Genomic DNA, 24,692 nt, shown 5'->3' with positions numbered 1-24,692 from the left:
CAATGTGAGCATGTGAACCTGTTGGCCTTGAGGTCTTCTTTGCCAGACTTTAATGCTGTAATTGTCTCCTAGCAGCACAAAAGCAGCTGATCTCCGAGGCGGCAGCAACCGGTCGGGGGCAGTCACGGTGGTCAGACAAGGAAGTCCAGCTGCTCTTTTACATGCGCCTTGTTTTTGCACTTGGGAAGACTGCATTAAATCATCATCACTACAAACGAGAAATATGTCAAAGTCAAAAGATACAAGGTACATTTTTGAAATGGAAATCGGAATCTTTGAGGTTGAAAGTCTGGCAGAAAGTAAAGCTTCCTTTTCTTCTTTCTTTCTTTTGATGGAACATTTGGCAAGTTCAACTTGAGCCTCCCCGCAGGATACATTAATGCTTATTTATACTTTTCTGTCATGACGTGAGAGCCAGCAGAGCGCTTTATAATTATAGATTGCTTCTAATGGGCTTTGTATTCTTTACTAGATTTTTACTTGCGCCAGCTCTCATTCGTTAGACTATTTATTGCATCGATTCTATGTGATTGTTATGCCTCATCACGCTGTAATTGATTGTTATGGCCAAAATAACTAATTTTGCACACGTAAACTTAATATGACTTGTAGAGAGTTAACACTATGAATATGCCTGACATGACCTTTGTCTAAAGCAGTGGTAGGCAACCTACGGCCCGCGGGCCGAATCCGGCCCGTTGGTCTTTTTAATCCGGCCCGCCGAAGGTTGGTCCACAATTAAGGTTCGATGTGAATGATTGCATTCATTTCAATTGGACTTGTAATGACAGGCATTTCACCGCCAGGTGGCGCATTGACTTGAAGTTGCAGAACACGGGGGGGCGGGGCAATCTTTTCGACCACCTAGTACCTCTGTATCGCTCTACTTCTACTGGTCTGATCACAACCCATCTGCAGCGATGCACAGGCTAAAATAGGTCATCAACAACACTTTTGTCATTTAAAAAAAGTATATTAATACCGTACTTTCATGCTTTTGTTCTGTTGATGTTTGATATGGACTGTCAACAAATGCAGTTTTTTTTTAATGTACCATAGCTCATGCTGACCTGGCCCTTCTGTCAAATTTTAAAAGTCAATGCGGCCCCCGAGCCAAAAGGTTTGCCCACCCCTGGTCTAAAGACTTTCATGTTAGTTAGAAATTGTAATGAGATTTATATTGTTGCCTTGTTGACATCAGGCTCATTAATTAATAATAATAAATAATAATACATTTTATTTGAAAGCCCTTTTCATCACACTCAAAGACACTTTACAAGAGCTTAAAACACAGGATAAAAATGTGCACTTAAAACAAGCATACATAATTTACAAAAACACATTTAGATGAACAAAAAGCAAAATGGGTAAAAGAGATTAAAAGGTGTTAAAAGCATTGCGGAACAGACGAGTTTTAATTCTGTTCATTGTGTTGATTTTTCACATACTGTTTTAACACTTGGGCTGTCCCAGCCTACATGTGGCTTTGAGGGTGACTTTTTTTTTTTAATAACTATTTGTGTGTGCTTGTTTTGCCACACATGGCTTTGAGAGTGATTGTTTGAACAACAGACACAAGAGTGTGCTTCTTAATGCACACTTACTGCAGCTTAGAAAGCGATTGGATTGGTTACACTAGCGTGTGATTGTTTTACCGCGCACAGTTCTGAAAGTCAATGTTGTGACTGTATTAGTGCTTGATTGTTATGGTGCGCATTGCCTGACTGACTCATATAACCTTAATATGCCTGATATAATACTAATACGCCATATGCAAACGCGACATAGGTTTGACATGCCCTACATTAACAATAGAACAAAACTCTGTCTTTGAGAAAATATTTCTCCATCGCAGAACCTCCGCAAGAATGTATAGCATCCTTGTTAGCTCAAACTGCAAACTTTGAACTGTAAAACTGTGTTTTAGCCTGAGAAACCATATCAGAGTGTCAACCTTTAGGTCCCAAGTGTTCCATTTAAACACACTCTGGCACGTCGCCCGTGACTTTGGCAAGTGTACTCATGTGCGTTGTTGTCTTCCCACTATGCACGCTCTCTCATGACAAAACTGCACTTCCACTTATCTTCATCGCCACGGCAACAGCAACGTGAAGGCCAAGAGGGGTCCTCGCCTTTCGAAACCATCTAAAACTTCTGGTGAAGTAAGTACATTGTGATTTTTGCTTGAAACTGCAATCCTTACTTCGAGTCGACTTCCACTCCCTTTCAAAAGTATTGGAACAATGCTGCTCATTCCTTTATTCTTAGCATTGCGAATGCCAGCAGCACAGCTATGACCAGGACCTCTCCTAAAACCAAGGTCATGGCCACAATAAGAACCATAGCCAATACCAGAACCATAGCTAATACCAGGGCCACCGGTCATATTAATCACTGCCAGTTGACGTGCGTCTTTGAGATAACATCTGTCAATGCCAGTGGATGAATTTAAAGTTCAGTGCTTGTACCAGAGTGATTGCCAATACCAGGACTTAGGAGGATACTTTGTGTCTTGTTTTTGTGTGCTGCCTTATGCAATTTCTATTCCTCCTGGCAAGACAGCTCATGGTGTTTACCCCATAAACCAGGGGTGTCAAACTCATTTTTGTCACGGGCCACATTGAAGTTACGGTTTCCCTTGGAGGGCCGTTCTGACTGTAAAATTTTGTGAAACCATATAAATGTTTAACCACCTCCACATGTTACATACACAACAAACAACAAATAGATGGATAACTAATTTTGACATCAGAAGTCAAGAATAATGGATTGTTCAATCATTGTATTTATTACATTAGAAACGACAATTGGACATTTTGGTTCAGACTTTAGCAAGCATCATGGAAGTTGACATGCTTGAATCGCTTTCGCGGGCCACATAAAATGATGTGGCGGGCCAGATCTGGCACCCGGGCCTTGACTTTGACACCTCTGCCATAAACAATACTGAACAGTAATTTTCAGCAAAGTCGTTTTTATATCGATATTATAACTTGGGCGATGCATTCGTGTGTCTACCCTTGTAGACAATGTCGTTTCTTTCTTGTATTCTGCGATAGAGTGCCTGCCCTATGCAATTACTTCTTCCTGGTAAGCCACAAATTAGAAATACAACATTTGGCAAATGTTTACGACAGGAAAACAATCATAAATCACGTATGAGTAATTTAACAGCCAACCAAGGAAGAGTTCAGAAATCTCAGCAAGAGATTCGAACCGACATACATGTACCGCTACGCCTCCTCCCGAACTCGTGTTGCAGTGGGACAGATTCCGATCAAAGAAAGTAGCGGAGGTGAGCGAGTGGCACATCCTACATGCTTCAGGAGACTAATTATACAAGAAGGGCGATCACTGGAGAGAGTGCGCCGGAACGGCGGGCGACACGGATCCGGCCGTCCAAGAGGAGGGCAGACAGCTTCTCATGCATGTCTTATTACCCAGAAGAGCCAGGTCGCTGGCAGATAAGTCACCTACTCCTTCCACACAGCTTGTAATGATACATTTCACTTCTGGCCATTTCCCACTTCGACGAGCGGGGGAAAAAAAAAATAAAAATCCGACGCAATGTGGGACACCATCTCTGACCCCCATCAAAGAGTTTTCTCTTCTGTGGCAGCCCCTCATTTTCTCCACGTCCATCTCTAATGGGATTTAGGTTTTATATTAAGTCCGCCTCCTCCCTTGTCCCGACACCACGGGGGGAGGAAGAGACTGATTTGAATTTACAAAGTGGCTAAATCCACAGAGAAGCTTTCAAATGGGATTGCGAGCACCTTTTGGCTGTTAAGCAGGTAAGCCCGTCCTGTCGAATGACAGAGAGGGTGAGGGGTGCGTCCATGTAGGGCATTGCTTACACTCCACGCCGCCTACTCACTTAGGCTTATTTCCTCTTTGAGCGCCTCAATGTCATTTTTTTTTCTTCGCACCTCATTTTCATTATCTGCAATAATGAAGGAGGTGTAGAATATATGTGTGTGTGTGCGTGATAGAGATTCCGTTAAGTAAATGATTCAAGGTCGCACACGGTGCGCAGTGTCAATTTCACGACGCATTAAACCACTAGCGGCTTTACGGCCTGTCACACCAACCAACGCCGCTCTCTCCCCTTTGCGTGATGCCACCAAATGAGGTACGGCAAAATCATGCCACAAAAGCCAAAGAGTCTAAACTCGATGCTCGTAATGTGCTGCTTTGACGCAGGATGAGTTATTAGTTTAACATAAGGCAACAATCACTCGTAAAAAAGAGTATTGATTAATCGTTGTCTTTTATACTGTGAGGCATCACCAGGAGATGCCACAAAATTCCGTCCACATGTGATGCCCGCATCTTATCTGGCATTGAAGTTGAATTCATCCTGCATCAAACACTAGCAAAATTGATCGCTTTTTGATTAGCATGTCACACTATCCCACCGCTGCTTTGTTCTACCCCGAAGTCACCAAATGAGATACAGCAAAATCCTGTCACAAAATCGAATCCGCACGCGATTAGGGTTGCAACCTTTCGTAAATGAAAATAAGGGCCATGGCCCATACACGCCCAGCGCCTGTGGCGTTTGGGTGCCCAAAGCAGTGTTAAATTTTGTTTGTGTCACTGTTTTCAAACTCTACAAAAGAATTTGAGTGTTTCTCTCCTTTTGGCAGATGTGGAAAAGAATGTATCGACCTTCAGCACACTATTTTCCACATCTACAGTGAGATGATCAAGAGCCTGCCTCGCTGTGTTGTGCGCGGTGGCTGCATGGCAGTTTCACACGCTTTTAATGTTTTCCGTGACACGGTTTATTGAGAAGTGCCATGAGCAGCACCAGTAACTCCACGTCATATTTGTAGACCCTTTAGAAGCCTTCAACTCCATCAACAGGTCTTTGGGGACTCTCCTCTCAAGATCAGGATCCCATCAAAGACTTTGAATATCATCAAGAGATTCCCCGAGGGAATGCAGGCAGGCCAGAGTTTCTGTGGCAGGAGAGCTCACCAAGGAATTTGAAATCTCATCTGCCGTTCGATAAGTCTGTGTCCTGGCACCGGCTCTGTTCATCCTCTTTTTCCCTTTCATGTGGAGGAAGGCTCACGAGTCAACAGACTTTGGCATTAGCCTTCACCACAAACAAGACGGGAAGCTATTCAACCTTCATAGGTTCAAGACCAAGTCTGCAACAGTAACCCAGCTGAGTGACTTCTACGCTTGCTACCGACAACCACGGGTGCATTGCAAGTCAGGATAAATGTGCTGAATAATTCCTGCAAAACATTTAGGCTCCCAATCAGCGACCCAAAAACGGACATCCTGCACGTCACTTGCCCAGATTCCCCTACCACCACCATCAATGGTTTCCCTCTCAAGATTGCCTACAAATTCCCCGATCTTTGTGGTGATTTAACCAAAGATGGAAATCTCAAACCAGAAATGGAAAGAAAAAAAAAGAGGATAAGCAGAGCCACTGGCTCCTTCCAACTCAATGTTTCAACAGGAAAGCCATATCAGTCGGCAACAAACTTGCAATCTATGAGCCTATATACAACGCTACTCTGTGGAAGTGAGACACTTACTCGACTGTTTCCACCAATGGTATCTGCACTGCATCGTCAAGATCCGGTGGTAACTCCATCGAGGCAACCGTCAGGTCAAATCGACTACGTTAGCTTGGTCATTACTGCAGGAACCCTAAACTACTGTTTGGAGAATGAGCTGAAAGCAAACGAGAAAAAAAAAAACACAGTTTAATGCTTCCCAGACAACTGGTTTGATCTGATATCCAACCATGACAGCTGGTGGCTCGGTACAAGAAGTGGAATGGCTCTTGTTGATGCTGGACTACTTGAAACCACAGCCGTAATGATAACCTGGTGACCCATTTCTTGGTATCTTTAACACATCAGTAGAGATAGTTTTCACTGCTTGTTGGATCAAAATCTCGACCCAAGGGGCAGGGTCAAATCCTCGACCCAATGCACTTGTTATAAATAACCCAGCGTTGGATTGGCTTTGGCCCAATATGGTTTCGTTTGGACGCAGCAGTTTTAAGAGTGCACTTGCCAAACTGTTATTTGATCGTTCATATCACTTAAAACTAATTTCCACAAGGTTTCCCAGGGATCGAACCTGCACCCTTTCAGTTCCACGTGACCATAATGAACACTTATTCTGGCATCACAGAAGGCTCTTTTGATGTTTCATTTTGTCTTCCAGAGCAAATGTGGCTTCATCTCCAGATGACATTTACAAGATGTTCTTTGCTCTCAGTGTCAGTGAGCTTGCAAAAGGAAATGCGTTTGTGACGGATTTCTGTGCAACTATAAATCAAACACAATCAAATGGAATAAAATAATCCCGGATCATGTTAATACCGTGATCATTTCCAATCTGCAATACGAATAAAGAATACATTGCATTGCACAACCTTGCGAGAGTGACGACACGTCCTCATTATTTCCCCCCTTGGTGAAAGCACGACATCACACTCGTCCTACGTCGACTTTGGCATTGGATGACACCTCGTAAATAACTCACTGCTGCTTTAGTGTCACAACTGGCGTCAATTGTCATGCAGGAGACGTTTTTATACAACGACAAATGAGTCAGTATATACAATCTGAATTATTTTTTACTGGCCAAGCATGTCCAAAACACTCAAGCAATTTGTTTGCAGCAATTGGGGTCAGAGTGGTACCTTGATTTACAGTCCGAGTTTAATTCATTTTTTGAAGGTCTTAACTCAATTTAGTCTTACATCCAATCATGGGCGTAGCCAGAAAGTAGTGTGGTGGTCAGGTTGACACAACACCTCAGCGAGGGGTATCCAGACGTGGCCGTGCATGCGTGTGTCATTCTTTATCATACCATCAGCCTTCGGGGTTTCATGAAATAAAATGTACTCGCATCCAGAACAATCACTTATAGTTAAGTCGGAACAAGTCTACAAGTTAGAAGTCATGCTTTTGCTGTACTTCGTTTATTAGATAATGGCATTTTCTTAGCCATTTATTTGCAGAGTCTACTTCTCGATCATGCATTGATTTGCGAGCTAACAGCTAATCAGAGTGATCAATTGTCACCACCATGTTGACTGTAAGGATTGGATGTTTGTTACTTAATACAGATTCTTTCGTAGTTTTCACTCGGATCAATTGTACATGTATTCGTTAAATATCCCATTGATAGAAAACCTTGTGGCAGAGTATCACAGGGGCGAAGAATGCTGCATCCGTGTGAAAATGGCAGAAAAATCACATGTGAAAATTTTCACATAGGTGTTGGGGTGGCCACCCCTGGGCACCTTGTAGTTCCACCCCTGTATCAGTCAATTTTCTCCTTTGTATTTTATTGAAATCCCTATTTTTGTTTTATTGGCGTTTTATGAAAAAAATAATAGCACTAAATTTTAAAATATGAATATAAAGCATAACTTTAATGCAATAAAATAATGTAAAGAAATAAGAGGGCGTGACCTGGTGAATGACATCACGAATTGCAGTCACATGGTTCGTCCAGTGGTAGTTTTTAACTCTGTGTGTTTGACTGTTTTTGCCTCTCAATAAACATTTAAAAGCACATCTGCATTTTTTTTTTTTTAGTTCACTCAAGCGTCATCATGTCAGAAGCTCGCTTGGAAGTCAAATTTCAGCTGTCGACACAAAGCAAAATATTTAACTTGAAAAGTGGGCCACTTGTAAATCAAGGTACCAAAATATACATTTCGAACGAAATGTAAAAGTGTTGAAAGTCATTAGAAATATTAAGTGTGCAATAGGGCAGTAGTAGTGCTGAAATTGAATTGTAATGATGCAGAGTGACAAAGCTGCGATTAATGCCGTGATAATGACAAAATAGAGATATGCAAATTGACAAACGCGCTCCTATGGAAAGTCAAGTACACTGTTTAAGAAGTTAATTCAAGAAAGAATAAGAAAGATGGTGATGAGTGGGTTGGTGGAGGGCTAAACGCATGGATGAAAGATTGGGGCAAACAAGTCAATGTGTGGAAAAACTAATGGAAGATGAAATGGCTGGAGGAGTATAAAGGAATCAATGAATTATTACAAGTAAAAATATTTTACATTCTTCATTACTGTATGTATTTTTTTCCTCTCCTAAAAAAGAGCAATTACCTCATTAAATTACAAAAATTACATTTCCTTCCACAGTAAAACCCCTGTGGGTCTCTTTCCGGCAAAGATGATAGGGAAATTATTCATTTATATATAAATATATATTTATATATTCTGAAAAATGTTTCACATATGACACATTTATGTCGAAACATTTTTGTCTTGAAGAATTAGTGGAAGATTCTAAATTAAATCCACGTTTTACTTCCCCCATTTGACTTTATGGCCGACCATCGCCATTTTTATGAATGCCGTACATACTGAAGCAGCCCGGCAGGTTCTGATGAAAATATGATTTATAATACACAGAAGCCTGATTCTTCGAGTTTTTCATAGAAGGTGCCAACACTGTGGTTGGGAGCCAAAAGGGTTAACTGCTGCCGGCTTCTACTTGGGATGACAAGTGAAAACTCAGCATCGAGAAACAACGGGATATTTGCTTCCCGGATCAAGATTAATTTTTCGACTCAGAATGTCAGAACCTCTTAAACTTTCGTTTTCAGGCAGCAGAGACAAACTTTCCTAAAACCTACAAACTTTCTCATGACACCCCTTCTCAAAAATGGTTCATGGACAAGTAATAAAAAATTGGAGGGTACAGGAACAGCACACAATAAACTCGTTTGGACCGTGGCATATGATGACGTCACATAGCACAAGAAGCCACGCGACATACAATCATTTACAAGAATTATGATTTAACCACTGCGATTGGTGTGGTTCAGGGTGTCCCCCGCCTGCTGCCCGAAGACGGCTGGGATAGGCTCCAGCACCCCCCCCCCCCCTCGTGACCCTAGTGAGGATTAAACGGAATGAATGAATGAATGATTTAACCACTGTTACCACCTTGAAAAAGTAATGAATTAATAATCACTTAACTTTAAAAGTAACGTCGTTAGGTTACGAGTTTATTTGATTTAAAAAAAATTAAGTTACTTAAGATCAATTCAACAGATACGTTCAACATAAAAATGCCAATGTTGCCTTGAAAACTGCGATGTGAAACCGCTTATTTCAAGACTCGGGTCTTCGCATGGTAAACGTACCGACGGAATTTCATGTTGCCAAGAGAAACTGCTTTCAGCGGCTAAATTTTCATCTATCTCGTCAAAAAGACCCGAGAATAGTCACGTCAAACCAAGACGGTTTATTTCCTGTGTTTTATCGACCAGGGGATATTGAGACTTCTTTTTTTCTTGCCCTGGACAGCAGTTACACTGACGACACAAATTTGAGTGGACGTCCATTTGTGGGCGAATTCCAAATTACTTTGTCAAACAGGTGATTTCACCAAATGATCGTGAATCGGAAGTAGGTATCCAAGACAGGTGGTTCAAATTAAATTGCCGGAGTTTTTTTTACTGATGCCATCTACTGTGGGTGGAGCATCATGCCAAAATTTGATGATGCTTTTGAGGAATCGCCTTAAAAAAATACAACGATGGTTATTTATTTACACCGAATTGCCTCGTTACGACAGCAGACGTTGACAGGCTGTCTGAGAGACAAGACGAGATGCCTTTGAGGACATTTGGAGTGCGGCTAATTAATTGTAATAAGCTTTGGCCGCCGCATGCGCTGGCAAGGAGGTGCGAGGCTCGGAGCTCGGGCTTCCACCCACAACCCCCCCCCCCCCCACACACACACACACACACACACACACACACCCTTACACCGAAACCGCGACGACAGCGTGCAATCCAGCGGGTTGACGCGCTCTGGCACTGGACGGCGGGCACATCTGCTCTGATTAATCACCTGCTTCGCCTCGCGCATACATTTCATTATCGGCTTTAAGTGGGCGCAAACAACGAGGCTTTGAGGCGAACGAGCTGTGACGAGAGGGAAGATGAAAGGTGGCAGAAATGAGAGTCATTTATCAGGTGTGTGTAAAAAGAAAAAATAGATTTCTGATGTCCCTCCTCGTTTTCCTGGGGAACGGTGTTTGACCTCTGTTGGCAAAAACGTGTAATGGCTCACAATTATATGCCAGCTCTGTCACAACACATCTTTGTCTATGTTGCGATAAATGTATTAGTTGATCTTGATGCTTTTTGTTTACACATTGTTCCCAGTAGCCATTTTCAGATCACTGTGAGCAAAATGGGACTTTAGAGACAGACCGTGGATGACAGGTTTTCAAATCTTCCCAAAATTTAACTGTGGATGGAGAATCTAGTTCGCAAGAGTAAAACGGGGTGAAAGCAACAAAACTTTCCAGTACATAAGCGGAACGAACCTTGGAGACCATCCAAAGTTGGACAGGAAGGATTGTGTCATTCCCGGCATATCACCGTCTTTCGAGTGTTTGGTTTTGTTGTCTGCAGCGTTTGGTGAGTCTTCGCCGCATTTTGTCACGGTTCTCTCATAAAGCAAGCATGCAGTGCCTTGCAAAAGTTTTCATGCCCCTTTAACGTTTTTTTACATTTTACCACCCGATAACCACAAACTTCAATGTCTTTTATTGAGATTTTTATTTTCCACAAAGGCCAAATTTATGGAGTTTAGTTGTCCTGTGAATGGATTCTCCCACCTGAGATTTGAATTTATGCAGCTCCTTCAGAGTGTCAGTTTAGGTTGGGATTCGTGTCTTGGTAGATTTGCAGTTCTGCTATACTTTTTCCACTTTTGCTTTTGCTTTAAGTTTCTCCGCAACTTTATCCCTGACCTTGCCCTGTCTGATGAGGTCCTTGGTCTTCATGATGCGTTTGTTCACTTGTTTTCTGCAATCACGGCATTCATATTTATACTTAGTAAATTATACACAAGTGGCCTCTATTTAAAATGTAATAATTAGTTCACGTTTGAAGGCAATTGATTGCACTGCATTGGACTTTTCGGTATCAGAGTACAGAAGGCTGAATAAAAATGCACGCCACACTTTTTAGGTTTATATTTGATGAGAAGTTTTTCAAATTGTCAAAAAAAAAAAACGTTTTGTCCCACTCTTGGTCTATCACATAAAATCTCAACAAAATACATTCAAGTTTACAAAATTTGAAAATGTTGATGGGGCTTGAGGGGAGCGTGGGTTTTTGAGACTTCTTTAGGACTATGGCCATAATGAACAGGTTTGTCAAATGTCATGCATTTCAAGATGAACTGGCTTTGAGGCCTTAATTTTACCCCCCCCCCCCCCCCCAAAAAAAATTAAACATTCTGATGCAGCGACGATTTTTAGTGCTGTTACTGATTTTGTCGTGGTAGATTACTTCCTGGTTTTGTGCCACTGTCCTTGAGTCTCAGCTGGTTGTGAATAAAATACGCTGATTTGCTTTTTCTATAATTGCTGTGGAGCATTTGAGTCCATCCGGTTTGTTTGTTTATTTCAACAAGGAGGACTGAGACTTCACTGCTACGTTAGCTTCTCATGCTAACCGCCAACTGGTTTGCTTCCACGTGCTTGTTGTCTTAACCAGCTGAAAGGTGAATGTTTAGATTCTACATATATAAACAGTATACAGTAGTAATGTTCTAAACTTTAGAACATTGCTGTTTATATTGCATTCAAGAAAAATGAATCAAAATATTTGCAACATCTGCCCTGAAGGCAGTCGGATATGGCCAAAATTCATCTGTAATGGCCGCCTCAAAACAAAGTACTGTATTCCACTTTCTTTGTCATTTTTGTGAATGTGCCCACAAGAAACGTGTTCCAAATTTTCATTCTTCAAAATAAGCAACAGAGGCATTTGAATTTTCAAGATGTTTGTTTGATTACTGACAGTGTGAAGTAATTTGTTTCCTTATATAGCTACTAGCGAGTCGTGAAAATTCTCTGCTATGACTAAAACACAAATCTTTTGCTCTCTTGGCTATTTGTATATTCTACAAGATTGAATTTTGGTAGCAATTGGGAGAAAATCTGGAAAAAGGGGTTGTCTTTGAAGGACCCCTGGAAAAGGGCCTAATTGACCGTAAAATGGGGCTGAATTTTCAAAAGAAATTGCAGGGTTGCTGCCAAGACGATTTTTAGGCATTAGTGGATGCAGCGAGCATTTATTTACTCGAGAGAAGGAAACGTCTCTTAGTCTTGAGGATTAATTGATTTGAAACATTGGCATTGATGTTGAGTAAAAGCGAGCTTTCAACGAAAAACAAAAGGACGTGTAAATGTTGATATTTCACAGCAGTCTTGAGTGCTTCAACGAACTCAGCAGCGGGGTGGGATAGGTGGCTTTATTGTGGACCCAGGCCAAACAGAATTCTCCTTTTGTAGCTTTTACCACGGCACACATCCTTGCTCGTCAAGAACAAAGCTCACTTAGACTTGGAAAATATTAGAAGGACTCCAAGGATCAGCTCCTCAGTATGATATACTGTAAATACTTTCTTCAGCGTGGAGCTACAGTGCCTCCTGCTGGTAGGATTGGACGACCACACATGTCTCCATCCTTAAATAAACGATGCTTGTCATGTAGCTCTGATCCAATAATCATAATAACAGTAATCGCTAAATGCGTTCAGCCGAGGACGCTAAACAATTGACAATTAACCAACTCTTCAGGATAGTAGCTTTGACCGGCAGCTGCCAGCTTTGAACAGCAATGTGTGATGGAAGATTCGAGTAGAATTGCAACAGGCAGGAGAGGCACCGCCAGAAAAAGCAGGGTGGTAAACTCAGTATGGGGGGCAGTATAATATAAAGTTAGCCCAACTATGGTGGGGCAGGATGACTCACCAATGGGCATGTTTTTTGGACATGGATTAGTCCAAAAGTGAAGATTACTTGGTTGTTTAATTTTGCACTCACATTTTATTGTTGATACCGTCCATCCATTTGTGCTCGACATCGCTTATCCTTTTGTACAAAACAACCTCTAAAATTGTTGTTTTGTAAAAAAAAAGTAGCGCGTCGGTCCTTTTTTGACCTCGATTGGGTAATTTTTTCGAACATTGAGCAAAAGCCATTTGATTCGATACAGATTAGGAGAAGGGTGCAAGAAACTTATTTTGCTTTTTGCTTTTGTAGTCCACTGTCAATGGAGCCAAGTGAGGCACTGACCCTGATCCAACCCCGAGATTCACTCTTGGTGGGTTGAACATCTTCCGAGCTGGTTGCGAGTGAGGCGTTGCAACTCTGACTTTGCCTTCCCTCTAAAAAGTGAAGTACAGCAAATCATAGCATAGCAAGCAAACAGACAGCTGACATCTGACCTGCCTGCGAGCTGACTGCGGGCTTCTATCTGGGTCCCTTCAGACGTGACCGGGCCGTGCCCAGCCTGGTCGGGCATGAAGCTGAGAGAGTGCCAGCCAATGTCATGCCAAGGCAGCGCTCCAGCATTCCCGACTAGGGTCAGTGCACATTGTCAATGTGGGGCGTGGAGGAGGGTATCTCCTGCCCCCACCCTGGCAGGAGGTGACTCTGTCATGACGAGGAGACACGTCGCTAATTAGCACTCACCTGAGGATTGTTTAACACCACATCTATTTCATTGCCTGTGGCCTTTTTTTGTACCACCAAAAAAGTCTACATAGCAATAAAAGGACACAACTCATCATCGGGAAAATTCACATCTGGTCAGGAGGGCCAGGTCTGTCCTGGGCTGCTCCCTGGACACCCTGGAGGAGGTGGGCAACAGGAGGATGCTAGTTCAGCTAACAGCTATGATGGACAGACCCTCCCGCGCCCTGATACACCCGCGCTGCAAGGAGAGGTACCGCCGCTCGTTCCTGCCGACTGCTGTCAGGCTATTGAATAGACGGACCTGAAAACCCGGATTCGCCACCACTCACCCATTTTTAATATGCTCATATTTATATTTTATATTTATTTAGATACTTTTTGTTCTTCTACTTTCTCCCTTTCATAATTTTGCTGCTGTAAATTGGGAATTTCTCCAATGTGATACAAATAAAGGTTTTCTTATCTTAACAGAAAAGTACAATTGTATTCCTGTTCAGTAGATGTGTCAGTTTCATGAATTAGTTAATTACTTGGTTTGTTGGTTTCATTTTTGTGTGTAGTTTCTTTACATGTAGTTAGTTCCAGAACGTAACAGGTGCATTTGGCACGTGGACAAATCATAACTCAGATCTTTTGAGTTGGTTTGTAGTTTTTGTGTGTGTGTGTGCGCGCGCGTGTGTGTGTGCATGACGCAATGTTGTGTTTCGTCCAAAGCAGGAATGTCAGCGCTGCCCTCGGGTCTTTCTTTACTTTAGTATGCAAATGAGGCGCTTGGCCTGCTGGGATCACGTGTTGCCGCTTTAAATATTCATGAAGGCCTCACGCTTTATCAGTGCTGCTGTGCTGATACGATACAAACATGCTCACCACACACCTCGTTGGGTGTTGGGGGTGTACGCTTCTGTTCTATGTAGTGGCGGGATAGCTGTTTAGAACTAGTCATTGCTGATTGAGGGTGCGTATGTAAACACAGGATGTGTGGATGTATACGTAATGTATTATATACTGTATGTAAGTAGTGGGTGCAGTATATATTGTACATACAGTATGTGTTTGTAAATATACACACTATTTGTGTGTTTCCATGTGTGAAAAAAAAATACACATTTGATGCAATTTTGCTTACTATTAATCATCAACAATCGTATGTTTGTGATCTGTGTGTCCGTCCTGTAAAAGGTCTCATCTTTCTCGCCGAAAAGAAACGTGCTCCGGTGTTGTCCTCTTGTAGTTTAAAAATGTCCTCTTTGGTTGTTCAGGCATCATCTCATAAACGGAACGCTCTTCCAAACGAGTGCCGACTGGGCAGATGGATGAGCTGCCAAAAAGCTGCTCAATCAAGATGCCCGGTGTCCAGCTTTGCTCCTCTCAACACAAGAACCCACTCGAGTTGACGCCATTGAAGATGACATTGCAGGCAGGCTCCACTGGTCCAACACCAGGTGAGAAGAAGACAATTGCAGCTAGCTGGCAACGAGGATGAAAAGGTTTGACAGTCATTGCTTTAGCCATGCTCGTAATTAATGCCGCAATTAACATATACATCACAATGCGGACATGTTGTGTGAAAGGGGATAATAGTGTCAATATTTTACATGGATACCACAAAGTCGCTGCATCAGAGGTATTGCTCTCGCTCTGGCATTCGCCCGTGACTTTTCTGCCATTTTCACATGGATGCAATTTCATTCAATGCCTTGATCCTCTGCCACCATTTATTTACTCTGTGTTGGCTACAAATTTAAAGAGCAAATCTATAATTAATCGGTATGCAGACTCTTACATAATCTGTCATTGATAAAAAAAATAAATTAACTCACATAAAACTTTTCATTCTTACACTCTCAATTAAAAACATTTAATAACAACCGTAGCGTTTGAGTGATATAGCTGAGAAGTCATTGTTTATCATACCATCTAGTCATGATTTCATGAAATAAAATCCATACATTCCTAAACAAGCAGGAGCAAACCTGAGGAAAAACAGCAGCGTTTAGAATTGTGAAGAATTAAAACATGTTTGTGTCGTTGTGCTTTTTGGATATGATTTGAATTAATATGCCACCAATTGCAGTATGCAAAATGATGTTGGCCGTCGGTGACAATTGATCACTATGATTGGCTATCAGCTAGCAAATGCAAATCAGTGCATGCAGTAGAAGCGGACTATGACGTGGTCCACAAAAGCAAAGAAACGGCAAATAAAATGTCATTATGTAGTAAATTAAGGTCAGCAGAAAGATTATTTTTGTACTTCGACTTAATCCTGTTTGTATTATGAGTGTCTTGCACATTTGTTCTGGATAGATGTGCGTTTTACTTCAGGAAACCTTGAATGTGGGTGTATGGTAAACAATGACTTCTCACTAACAAAGGAGGAAAATGAACATACGGGCGTCTAGTTTTAATTTTGTTCCATTTGAGTCGCGCATTGATGACGGTTCGTTGGGAACCTCAGACCCGTTAGTCCAGGATGACATCCGGTGTGGAACTTAGACAAGCTTGTAGCTCATGTAGGACTTGGGTTCCGCTGCTCCAGGCAATGATTCTGGCTTCCAAAGCATCCTTCTTGCCCTCCAGCAGCTTTTCCAGGGCATATCCTTTCCTGGGCATGACTACATCGCGGCCCCTCAGGCAGGAGGCCGGGCAGAAATCATTGGTGCCGTCACCCACATAGAAGATGCGGCTGTATTCATCTTGTTGAGCTAGGTATTCCTCCAGAACTTTCTTTTTGCACATGTTTACGGGGCAGCGGTGGCAGTCGTGCTCGTGGTGGGGACGTACTTCCACGCGGCCCAGTGAGTTGACTCCAGCCGGGTTGGTGAAGACGCGGTCCACGGCCGAACGCAACCCAACGGCACAGAGGATCCATTCGATGAAGAGAGCATTGGCGTCCGAGATGACCACGCAATCCACGTCGCTCTTGTTACATGATATGAACGTCAGCAGCTCGCTCATTCCCGCCGTCAAGGGGATGCGCTCCATCTCGGCACGGACGCCCTCCACACTCACTTCCTGCTGGCCTGTAGGAAGAAAATACAGTGGAACCTTGATTTAACAAACTCAGATTTAGCTAATTTAATGGACAGAAAATGTTTATTATTATCTGGGCGTCCTTTATTCTTGTCGTTATTATTTTTATTATTGCTACGACAATTCTATTACTACTTCCACTATCTCAAAGACATTAGTCTTCTCGTGCTATTCTGAGGTTGTAAATACTCTGACAAAATGGCAAACACAGGAATTAAAGAAGACTGCAGTATGATAAAAATAGGCTTGTGCAAACATTTTCTCTATATATATTACGCCATGTAGTCTACAGCTGAGACGTTCCACAACACACAAGTAGTGGAAATATGTTGGTTGCACAACATCTAAAAATATTACAAACAACCATAAACAAGAGTACTACCTAATGCCTAACAATTACTCAAATATTGTCGTCATAATATTGTCGTACATGCCTATATAATCCATTACTCTGCCCATGAACTCAGTCCAGTGGCCTTTTCTGTAGGAATTCTTCACTGTGTCAGGTAGCGTTTGACCTGGAAGACACCTAAAATATAATATGGAGTTAGACGCGTGGCTTCAATAATCCATAATTAATGTAAATCGTCAATATTTACCTGATCACCCACGTGTCACTGTTGTCATCGACCACCGTGTGGTCGAAATCAAACACCATCAGAGTCTTCATTACGTGAAAATGTGCTGAATTTGACTAAAGAAAAATGAAGGTAAACTCATGACGTTAAGCCGGAAAGCATCTGAACACGCCGAATGTAAAACGTGGCCACCGATAATACATTATGTATAGATCCGTTTGTTATTCACAGAATAGATCGAAAATAGTAAATTAAACTTTAAAAATGAGCTTTCTTTACGTGGACTTTGGTGTCCCATTCATAAATTCAATTTTGTCATGTTTAAGAGTATGCGTAATCGATCATTTTACTGCGAGAAACAAAAGGACGGATTAGAGGTTTTTAAGGTCAGAGACGTTGTTGATATGACGATAAAAGACAGACTGACCTATACTGTAATGTATTTTGTTGTTGCCGTAAACCCCCAATGGAGACCTCCGCGTCGTCTCAAGACACGCAACGACTCGTTACCGCCACCTTTCGTAAACTGCAAGATGATCAGGGTTTAGTGAGCAAATTTACAGATGCGAATTATTTCACCATTTTGTGCGACTCGTCGACATTTGATTGTTGTAATAAATATAGTAATCTCAGCGAAGGAGAAAATTGCCCACTAATACAAAACTCACAATGGAAGCTGTCGTATCGTTTTCTCCGTTGAGTAGCAGTATAGTTAGCACCTGATCAATTTAATAAGCGAAGAAGAAATTGGTCAGCGTCTTACTTCCGGGTAGTTTTGCGCCTCCCCTCGTTCCTTAAAGAATCAGTTCTCATAAACCAACGAATATTTGCCACTGGAAATTCGTCCTTTTATTCGACAATGTTGCGAGGTTTAGGGTCTTGGTTGGGTTTGGACAACCCGGTGGACGCCAACGCGTTGGCCGACGCAGAGGAAGAGCAGCAGAAGTTGGAGGAAAAAGTGGTGGAAGCTCAAAACGAGGTAAACAAACAGCAAGCAGCAGCTGATGGCCACCATGATGAAGGACGACAAGATGACGTGGAGACGAATCAGGAGCTCAATAAAGGACTTGGCGGTCAGTCATATCATTGATTAGATTATAGATTATAAGTATTATCAAGGAACAGTGTGATTAAATTTGCGGAGGACAATTTCTAGCCAGTAAAGCGAGCCGTTTGTTTTTGGGTGACGTCAGTGGCATTTACAGCCAATGGATTCAAACAAAATAACTTTGATTATATTGCATTTTTAGAACCACGTGATACTAAGAGCTTTAGCAGAAAGCGAACGTAAACCACAATACTGCAAAGCTATACATCCTATAAAGTAGATAGCAACAACAAAAACTTGAGAAACCCAGAAAATGAAAACCCAATAGAACTGAGTCCAAGGGGCCTATTGAGTGATGATAAGAATAGATAAATACGTTTTAAGACACAATAAAAAAAGGTTAGAAACATAATAAATAACAGTAGCAATACTGATAATAAAAGGAGACCCAAATAGAAGAAAGGGGGAAAGTTGACAAACCAAAAGCAAGCCTGGAAAAATGAGTTTAAAAACGGGGGGGGCGACATCACTTAAAAGTCAATCTGTAAAAGTTAATCTTGAAATGATGTCACCCATTGCATTTTGTATGTCTCAGCTCCTCTGACAGGTCATTCCAAAGTAGTAATGCTCAGTCACCTTTGGTTTTAAATGCTCAATGGGCTGTCTGTCACTTGTATAGGGCATTCAACCTTGGGTACTCAAAAGTGCTTTACACTGTTAACTCATTCACCTAGTGATTATCAAGGAACAGGGGGCATCAAGGGGTTCAGTATTTGCACACAGACACTTCAACATGCTCGCAATGACCGGGGATCGAACCACCAACCTCTGTTGTGGGAAACGACCACTCTCATACTGAGCCATGCCATTACGTTTTAGAACAACCAGAAGGCCCTCCAGTGGATCTGAGGCCACAGGCTGGCTCTTAACGGCATTAAAAGTTCAGTAATATAGCTTGGAACCAGATTCATACATACAAGAAATCAGTAAAGTCTTAAAATCAGTTCTTAAACAGACTGACAGCAAATTGAATGATGTTTAAATTGGAGGGATGTTCACACTACTATGGTACTTTGAGATACAACTGACGCCACAAACAAGTTTATTTGGCCCCCTTTTTTTTTTAATAGTTCCAATTGCTAAATGGTTGTAGTGAACGCAGCTCAACTCACGTCACAATATTAGCACTATGGAAAATACCAATTATTCAAAAATGAGGCTTCAAGCTGTTGAATGCCACTCTCAATTAAAATTGACTGCCCAAGTAAACATAAAAGAAAGAGAATTACACCTTTTGTCTTTAAAACAACCACAACTCAGCCTACGAATCCACTCTCTTCGTGCTATTTCGAATTATCATCTATGTTTCAGTGCTTTCACCCTTCAAGCAGTGAATGGAAAACAAATGGTGAAGCAACATGTACACCAACAATACAACAGTACTCACATTCATATATCCGTCATCACTTACCCTGCGTAATACAATTAATATTTGTGTCGTACTGATGAGCCGATAGAGGACTTTAGGTGTTATGAATCCCCATTTTTGGTCCAGACAGAACCCGACCCGCTACAATATGATTGGCTGCCACACCCATGCCCAAAAATTTTAAACTAAGAGATAATTCCTTTTTTTCCACTTGATATGTTTATAAACAACCACTCTTCCCTGTCCAGACTTCATCTTCAGTTTCGCATCCAGTGCAACCAAAAAGATCTCAGAGTCCGTGGTAGGGACGGCACAAAGCATTAAGAAGAGTGTCGAGGAGGGAAAGATTGACGGCATCATTGACAAGGTATGCCTCCACTCTAATGTTCATTGTTATTTTTGTTATTATTTTTACCTTTCACCTTTATGCGCAGACCTTCCTCGGAGACTTTCAGAAGGAGCAAGAGAAATTTGTACAGGAAAAGAAGTCCAAAAGATCGGGTAGAGTAAAATGTATATGATTTAAAAAAAATAAAGATGATTAAAAATTAAGAATACAAGCCTTGATCTCACGACGTTATTCACTGGTGTGTTTGTGTGCCCAGAAGCAGCAGTGCCGCCCTGGGTGGGCTACAATGAGGAGGAGACCATCCAGCAACAGATCCTCGCCCTCTCAGCTGTGAGCAATATTCAATAATTTTGTTTAAAAAAGTGTCGATTTGTATATGATAAATGTGACGACTCCTCTCGCCAGCTATCCGTGACAACTTCCACCTTGCACAATAGAAATAAAAGCAAGGAAAAGGCACCACCCACTGCAAAGCTACAGTGAAGTGTTTTGTTCCATGTTTAGGACAAGCGTAACTTCCTACGTGACCCCCCGGCTGGCGTGCAGTTCCACTTTGACATGGAGCAAATGTTTCCTTTGGCCGCCGTCATGCTGGAGGAAGACCAGCTGCTCAACCGCATGCGTTTCGACCTGGTGCCCAAATAGTCAGTACCGACTGCGTGTGCGTCTACGTTCCGCGATTCATGAGAATTTCTTTTGATTTGAAGAGAAAAGAGACTTTTTTCCCAACTTTAACTGTTATTTTTTTTTGACTGAAACATTTTGAGAATTTGTTTTAGTGGCTTGAAAAAAAGTTTTGCATGAAAAAATGTCAACATTTTTCCATGCAGGAATGAAATTATTTGTAATGTTATGAGTCACTGCTAATTCTAGAAGAGGAAAGCCAGAATTTTATTTGAATGCTCTTTGAAAACGTTGGCTAAGAAGAAAATACATTTTCACAAGAATTATTATGAATTTGACAGAAAAAGATTTCCCTGTTGTAATTCTACAAGATAAACTTTAATTCTGATCAAAGAAAGTTTCAGTTTTGCGAGGGGAAAAAACCATTTCAACAAAATTGTTTTTAACAGTCGAACAAAACTTTACATTTTAAAACAAAAGTTGAACTTCTCAAATTTTACAACAGAATTTTTCTTTTAATTTTTTAATTAATTACTCAAATTTGATGAGGAAAAGATGATACCAGTTCAAATTATGAGGAAAAACAGAATTTCCTGTGAAGCTTTACTTTCAAATTTACATGAAAGAAGTAGTAATTTTACGAGATTTACTTGTTGATAATTGACTTCAATTGAATAGAAAAAAACCCTCAATAATATGGTTCGTTTTTTGAGATTTCTTTTTTCATTTGACAAGAAGAAATATGTTGTCCCAATATTTAAATTTGCGAGAATTTTTTCTTGATAAAAATGTCCAAATAAGTCAGTAGTCATCTTGCATGTTTGTCTCTTTCTATGTTTCAGTGTTTTGCTTAGTTTTTATTAAAAAAAAATTTGGGCGGGGGGTTGTTTTTTTTTTTTTTTTAATTTATTTGCTTTTTATTGACAGCGTGAAGGAGGAGGTGTTCTGGCGGAACTACTTCTACCGCGTGTCCCTCATCAAGCAGTCGGCGCAGCTGACGGCGCTCGCGGCCCAGCAGAAGCAGCAGCAAAAGTCGAACGATGGTGAAGAAGATGCCGTCTCGCCCCGTGATGTCATCTTAACAGGTATATCGTTGACATGCATCGCATGACGCTCATTTGCACAGATGCGAATACTCATTGCTGCTCCATTGTCCCAACAGATAACGTCAGGCCCAAAACGCCGCCGGTTTCCATCAGCGACAAGCAAAAGGTAGTACGCAATGTGAAACGTAACTTTGTTTGTACATCACAGCCAATGTAAAGTTTAATATATTTGTAAGTGTGTGTGTGTGTGTGTGTGTGTACAAACTAGTTTAAAGTTTCTGAGAAAAAAATGTTTCAGTATTGTGAGAAAATGTCCAAATATTATTAGATTTTTTTAAATGAATTAATAAAATCTTATGTTTTGCACATGATGAAATTTTGTATTAGAAAGTTTTAAAAACGAATGAAAAAAAATATTGTTTTCCCAGACAATTTTTTTTTCACAGAAAAAAACTATTTTACTGGAAAAAGTACAACCTTTGATCCAGGTTCGGGTTGACTTTTTGGGAGAAAATATATTTACTTCTAGCCCCAAACACATAAAAATCGTATAAAGCTCAAGCACTTGATTTATGCATGCATGTGGTCCCTCAGCCCGCTTCAGAGGAAGACTTCTCCATCTCCACCAGTCCCGGTGTTTCCGAATTTGTGAGCGACGCCTTCGACTCTGCGGCCATCGACCACGAGGACCTGCAGAAGGGAATGGAGCAGCTGGTGCTCGACAAGAAGGACAGCACCGCCTCTGTTGACGGTTGGTCCTAAAAGTGCTCTAAAATGGCTGGCAGTGAATGAGTGTTTGAATAGCACACACCAACGGGCCGGAATTCATTTATTTACAACAATGTGTCACATTTAAAAAGTAACTTTGTTTCCGATGTGCTCCACAGCCACTTAAAATAAAGAAACACCTTCCTAAACCAAAACCCCCCTCTTCCCATTAGGATAAAAACCGGTAATGATAAAGAGAAGGCACAATAAAACAGATGAAATATATATTTGTAAAAATCATGGGGGAAATGGTCGCAAATAGTAATGGAACCGAAATCAGATGAAATATTCATTCACAGTATGTAAAAATGATGCACTGCACAGCCACACACATGTCTTGTAGTAGTGGTACTATTGTTTCTAATGTGGCATGATCGTCTTTGTGGCAGAAGAGCAGTCGGACTGGGAGAAGGAGCTGCAGCAGGAGCTCCAGGAGTACGAGGTGGTAGCCGAGTCAGAAAACCGGGACGAGCAGTGGGTCCAGGAGATCGAGGAGATGCTGCAAGCGCACGACACCTAAAGCGTGCCACAGGTCGGCCATTGCTCTTGTTTATAAACGGACGGTCAACCTTGAACTTTTCCCGGAAGAAGGACGACCTGAGATGCCAAGAATGCTTTTGTCACCTTTGCTGGGAAATGCGTGGTGATGGCAGGGAAATTGCGCTAGGGGGCTCTCCAACGCAAACGACATCAATTGAGTGACTTCAGATTACATTTTTTTTCGTCACTTTTTTCCTTGTACAGTCAAAATGTATTAGTTATCTGAGAGACATGTTGTCAGTTATAAATTTAACATATGTAAATAAAAACACAATTTGAAAATCCCTTTTTTGAAATTATCTTTTCAAGAAGCATATTTTTCTTTCTATAAATGAAACTAAGCACCTTAACAGTTTGCATTGTTTATAATTAAATTGATTATTAATCATATAAAAAAATGGAAAATACATTTTGAGTGGAAAACGCATACTAATGTGTTTTTGGAATAATGGTAATAATATAGACAGTTGTCCAACATCTTTTTTTTTTTTTTTTTTTTTTTTGGTGTAGTCTTGGCCTTTCCTCACACAGATTTACAAAGAAATGCAAAAATTGCAAGGGAACACATTTTATTTTTCTTCCATGACACCTTAACGGCACCATAGGAAATGGTCCGTACTGAACATGTCCCATGCGTGACTGAGTGTTGTCTTCCCTGGGCATCACCATGTATGTTAATTGGAAGCATTGCAAAAGTTTTTTTGGGTGCAACTTTTTAATAAGCTGCAGTTTATCATAGTCCCATTTTCAATAAAAGTAAACTATAATTCAATGTAAATATGGTGCAAATTGGCAATCATTTGACATCCACATCAATTAATGCAGACCGAGAATACACCTACTGCAACTATTAATACTGAAGTCCTTTAATACCACATAATGTATATAAGATTATTTATTTTTAAACTGGAGTCATAGAGGTCCAAGGGAAAGTGAATCAAGTCTCTTAGTCCTTCTTGGTGACTAAGCGGGTACGGAATGACGGGGGGGCGGGGGGGGGGTGAAGAAACAAAAGGAACTGCCCCCCTGGATGTTTAGGTTTGTCGAAAGTCCGTAATAACGTTGAGTGAAACACCAGCAGGCACATGCACCAGACGTGTTGCTGCCTGTCTTTTAACCTTCAAACAGACGCTCCCAGACGACAACAAAAATCAATGCCTGAAGTCCGTAGAAAGCTATGTTCAGACGATGTAGATCAATACAGCAGGACCATAAAAATCTTAGCTCACAGAATGTTTGAATGTGTTTTTTTTTTTTTTTTTTTTTTTTCCATACCACTTACAAAAAATTGTGACAGTCGACCTTTCCTTCAGATTCAGATGATGATTCGTCAGGAATCTGACCAATAATTGCAAAGTATGTTCGTGGATGGAATGAATGCATTAATTTGGCTTCCTGTCTTTTATCACTCCATCACAGACCCTTTCAAGCCCTGAGCTGCTCCGCTTTAGGCCACATGTTCGTTACCATGGCAATAAAGCCACCCACATGTGTGCGTGCATGCATGTATGTGTGTGCGTTACCGTCTTTTAATAATGCATTAGGATGTTTTTGTGCCTGTGTGTCTGGGGTTGTTCCAGACAAAGGGTGGAGAAAACCATGTCGTGTAAAATAACACTATGGAAGTGTTGGCTGCCAATGTGTAGTAAAAATATTTTGACTGGCAAATACGTTCAAACGTAATTCCGAGTATGTATTATTCAGAGTATGTATACTCTGAATCTATATCAGTATATATATCAGAGTATATATA

The 24,692-nt window shown here is 41.2% G+C and overlaps 2 protein-coding genes across 3 annotated transcripts; one reads left to right on the top strand and one right to left on the bottom strand.

Annotated features, from left to right (window-relative positions):
• Nucleotides 1–15,225: 15,225 nt before the first annotated feature.
• phospho2 (phosphatase, orphan 2) lies at nt 15,226–17,729 on the bottom strand. 2 transcript variants are annotated; one of them, XM_086107985.1, is made up of 4 exons: nt 17,563–17,729; nt 17,157–17,251; nt 16,992–17,086; nt 15,226–16,547 (listed from the first exon to the last, which is right to left on the bottom strand). In XM_086107985.1, exons 2-4 carry the CDS (start codon nt 17,225–17,227, stop codon nt 15,988–15,990), a joined length of 726 nt encoding a protein of 241 aa, XP_085964111.1. In that variant the 5' UTR covers nt 17,228–17,251; nt 17,563–17,729; the 3' UTR covers nt 15,226–15,987. The 2 variants fall into 2 exon arrangements, with proteins under 2 accessions (XP_085964111.1, XP_085964112.1); XM_086107986.1 differs by lacking the exon at nt 17,563–17,729 and having other exon boundaries at nt 17,157–17,552.
• A 166-nt stretch (nt 17,730–17,895) lies between these two features.
• On the top strand, nt 17,896–23,224 carry syap1 (synapse associated protein 1). The gene is made up of 9 exons (XM_086107720.1): nt 17,896–18,208; nt 19,861–19,979; nt 20,047–20,113; nt 20,218–20,291; nt 20,466–20,605; nt 21,513–21,670; nt 21,748–21,797; nt 22,226–22,382; nt 22,789–23,224. Exons 1-9 carry the CDS (start codon nt 17,995–17,997, stop codon nt 22,917–22,919), a joined length of 1,110 nt encoding a protein of 369 aa, XP_085963846.1. The 5' UTR covers nt 17,896–17,994; the 3' UTR covers nt 22,920–23,224.
• Nucleotides 23,225–24,692: the final 1,468 nt, after the last annotated feature.

Source organism: Hippocampus guttulatus, chromosome 3, assembly GCF_054856545.1.
Source record: "Hippocampus guttulatus isolate MCC_2025c chromosome 3, RoL_Hgut_1.0, whole genome shotgun sequence".
Lineage (NCBI taxonomy): Eukaryota > Metazoa > Chordata > Actinopteri > Syngnathiformes > Syngnathidae > Hippocampus > Hippocampus guttulatus.
Note: the sequence above shows the minus strand (reverse complement) of the source record. Positions and strands in the feature narration are given on the sequence as shown.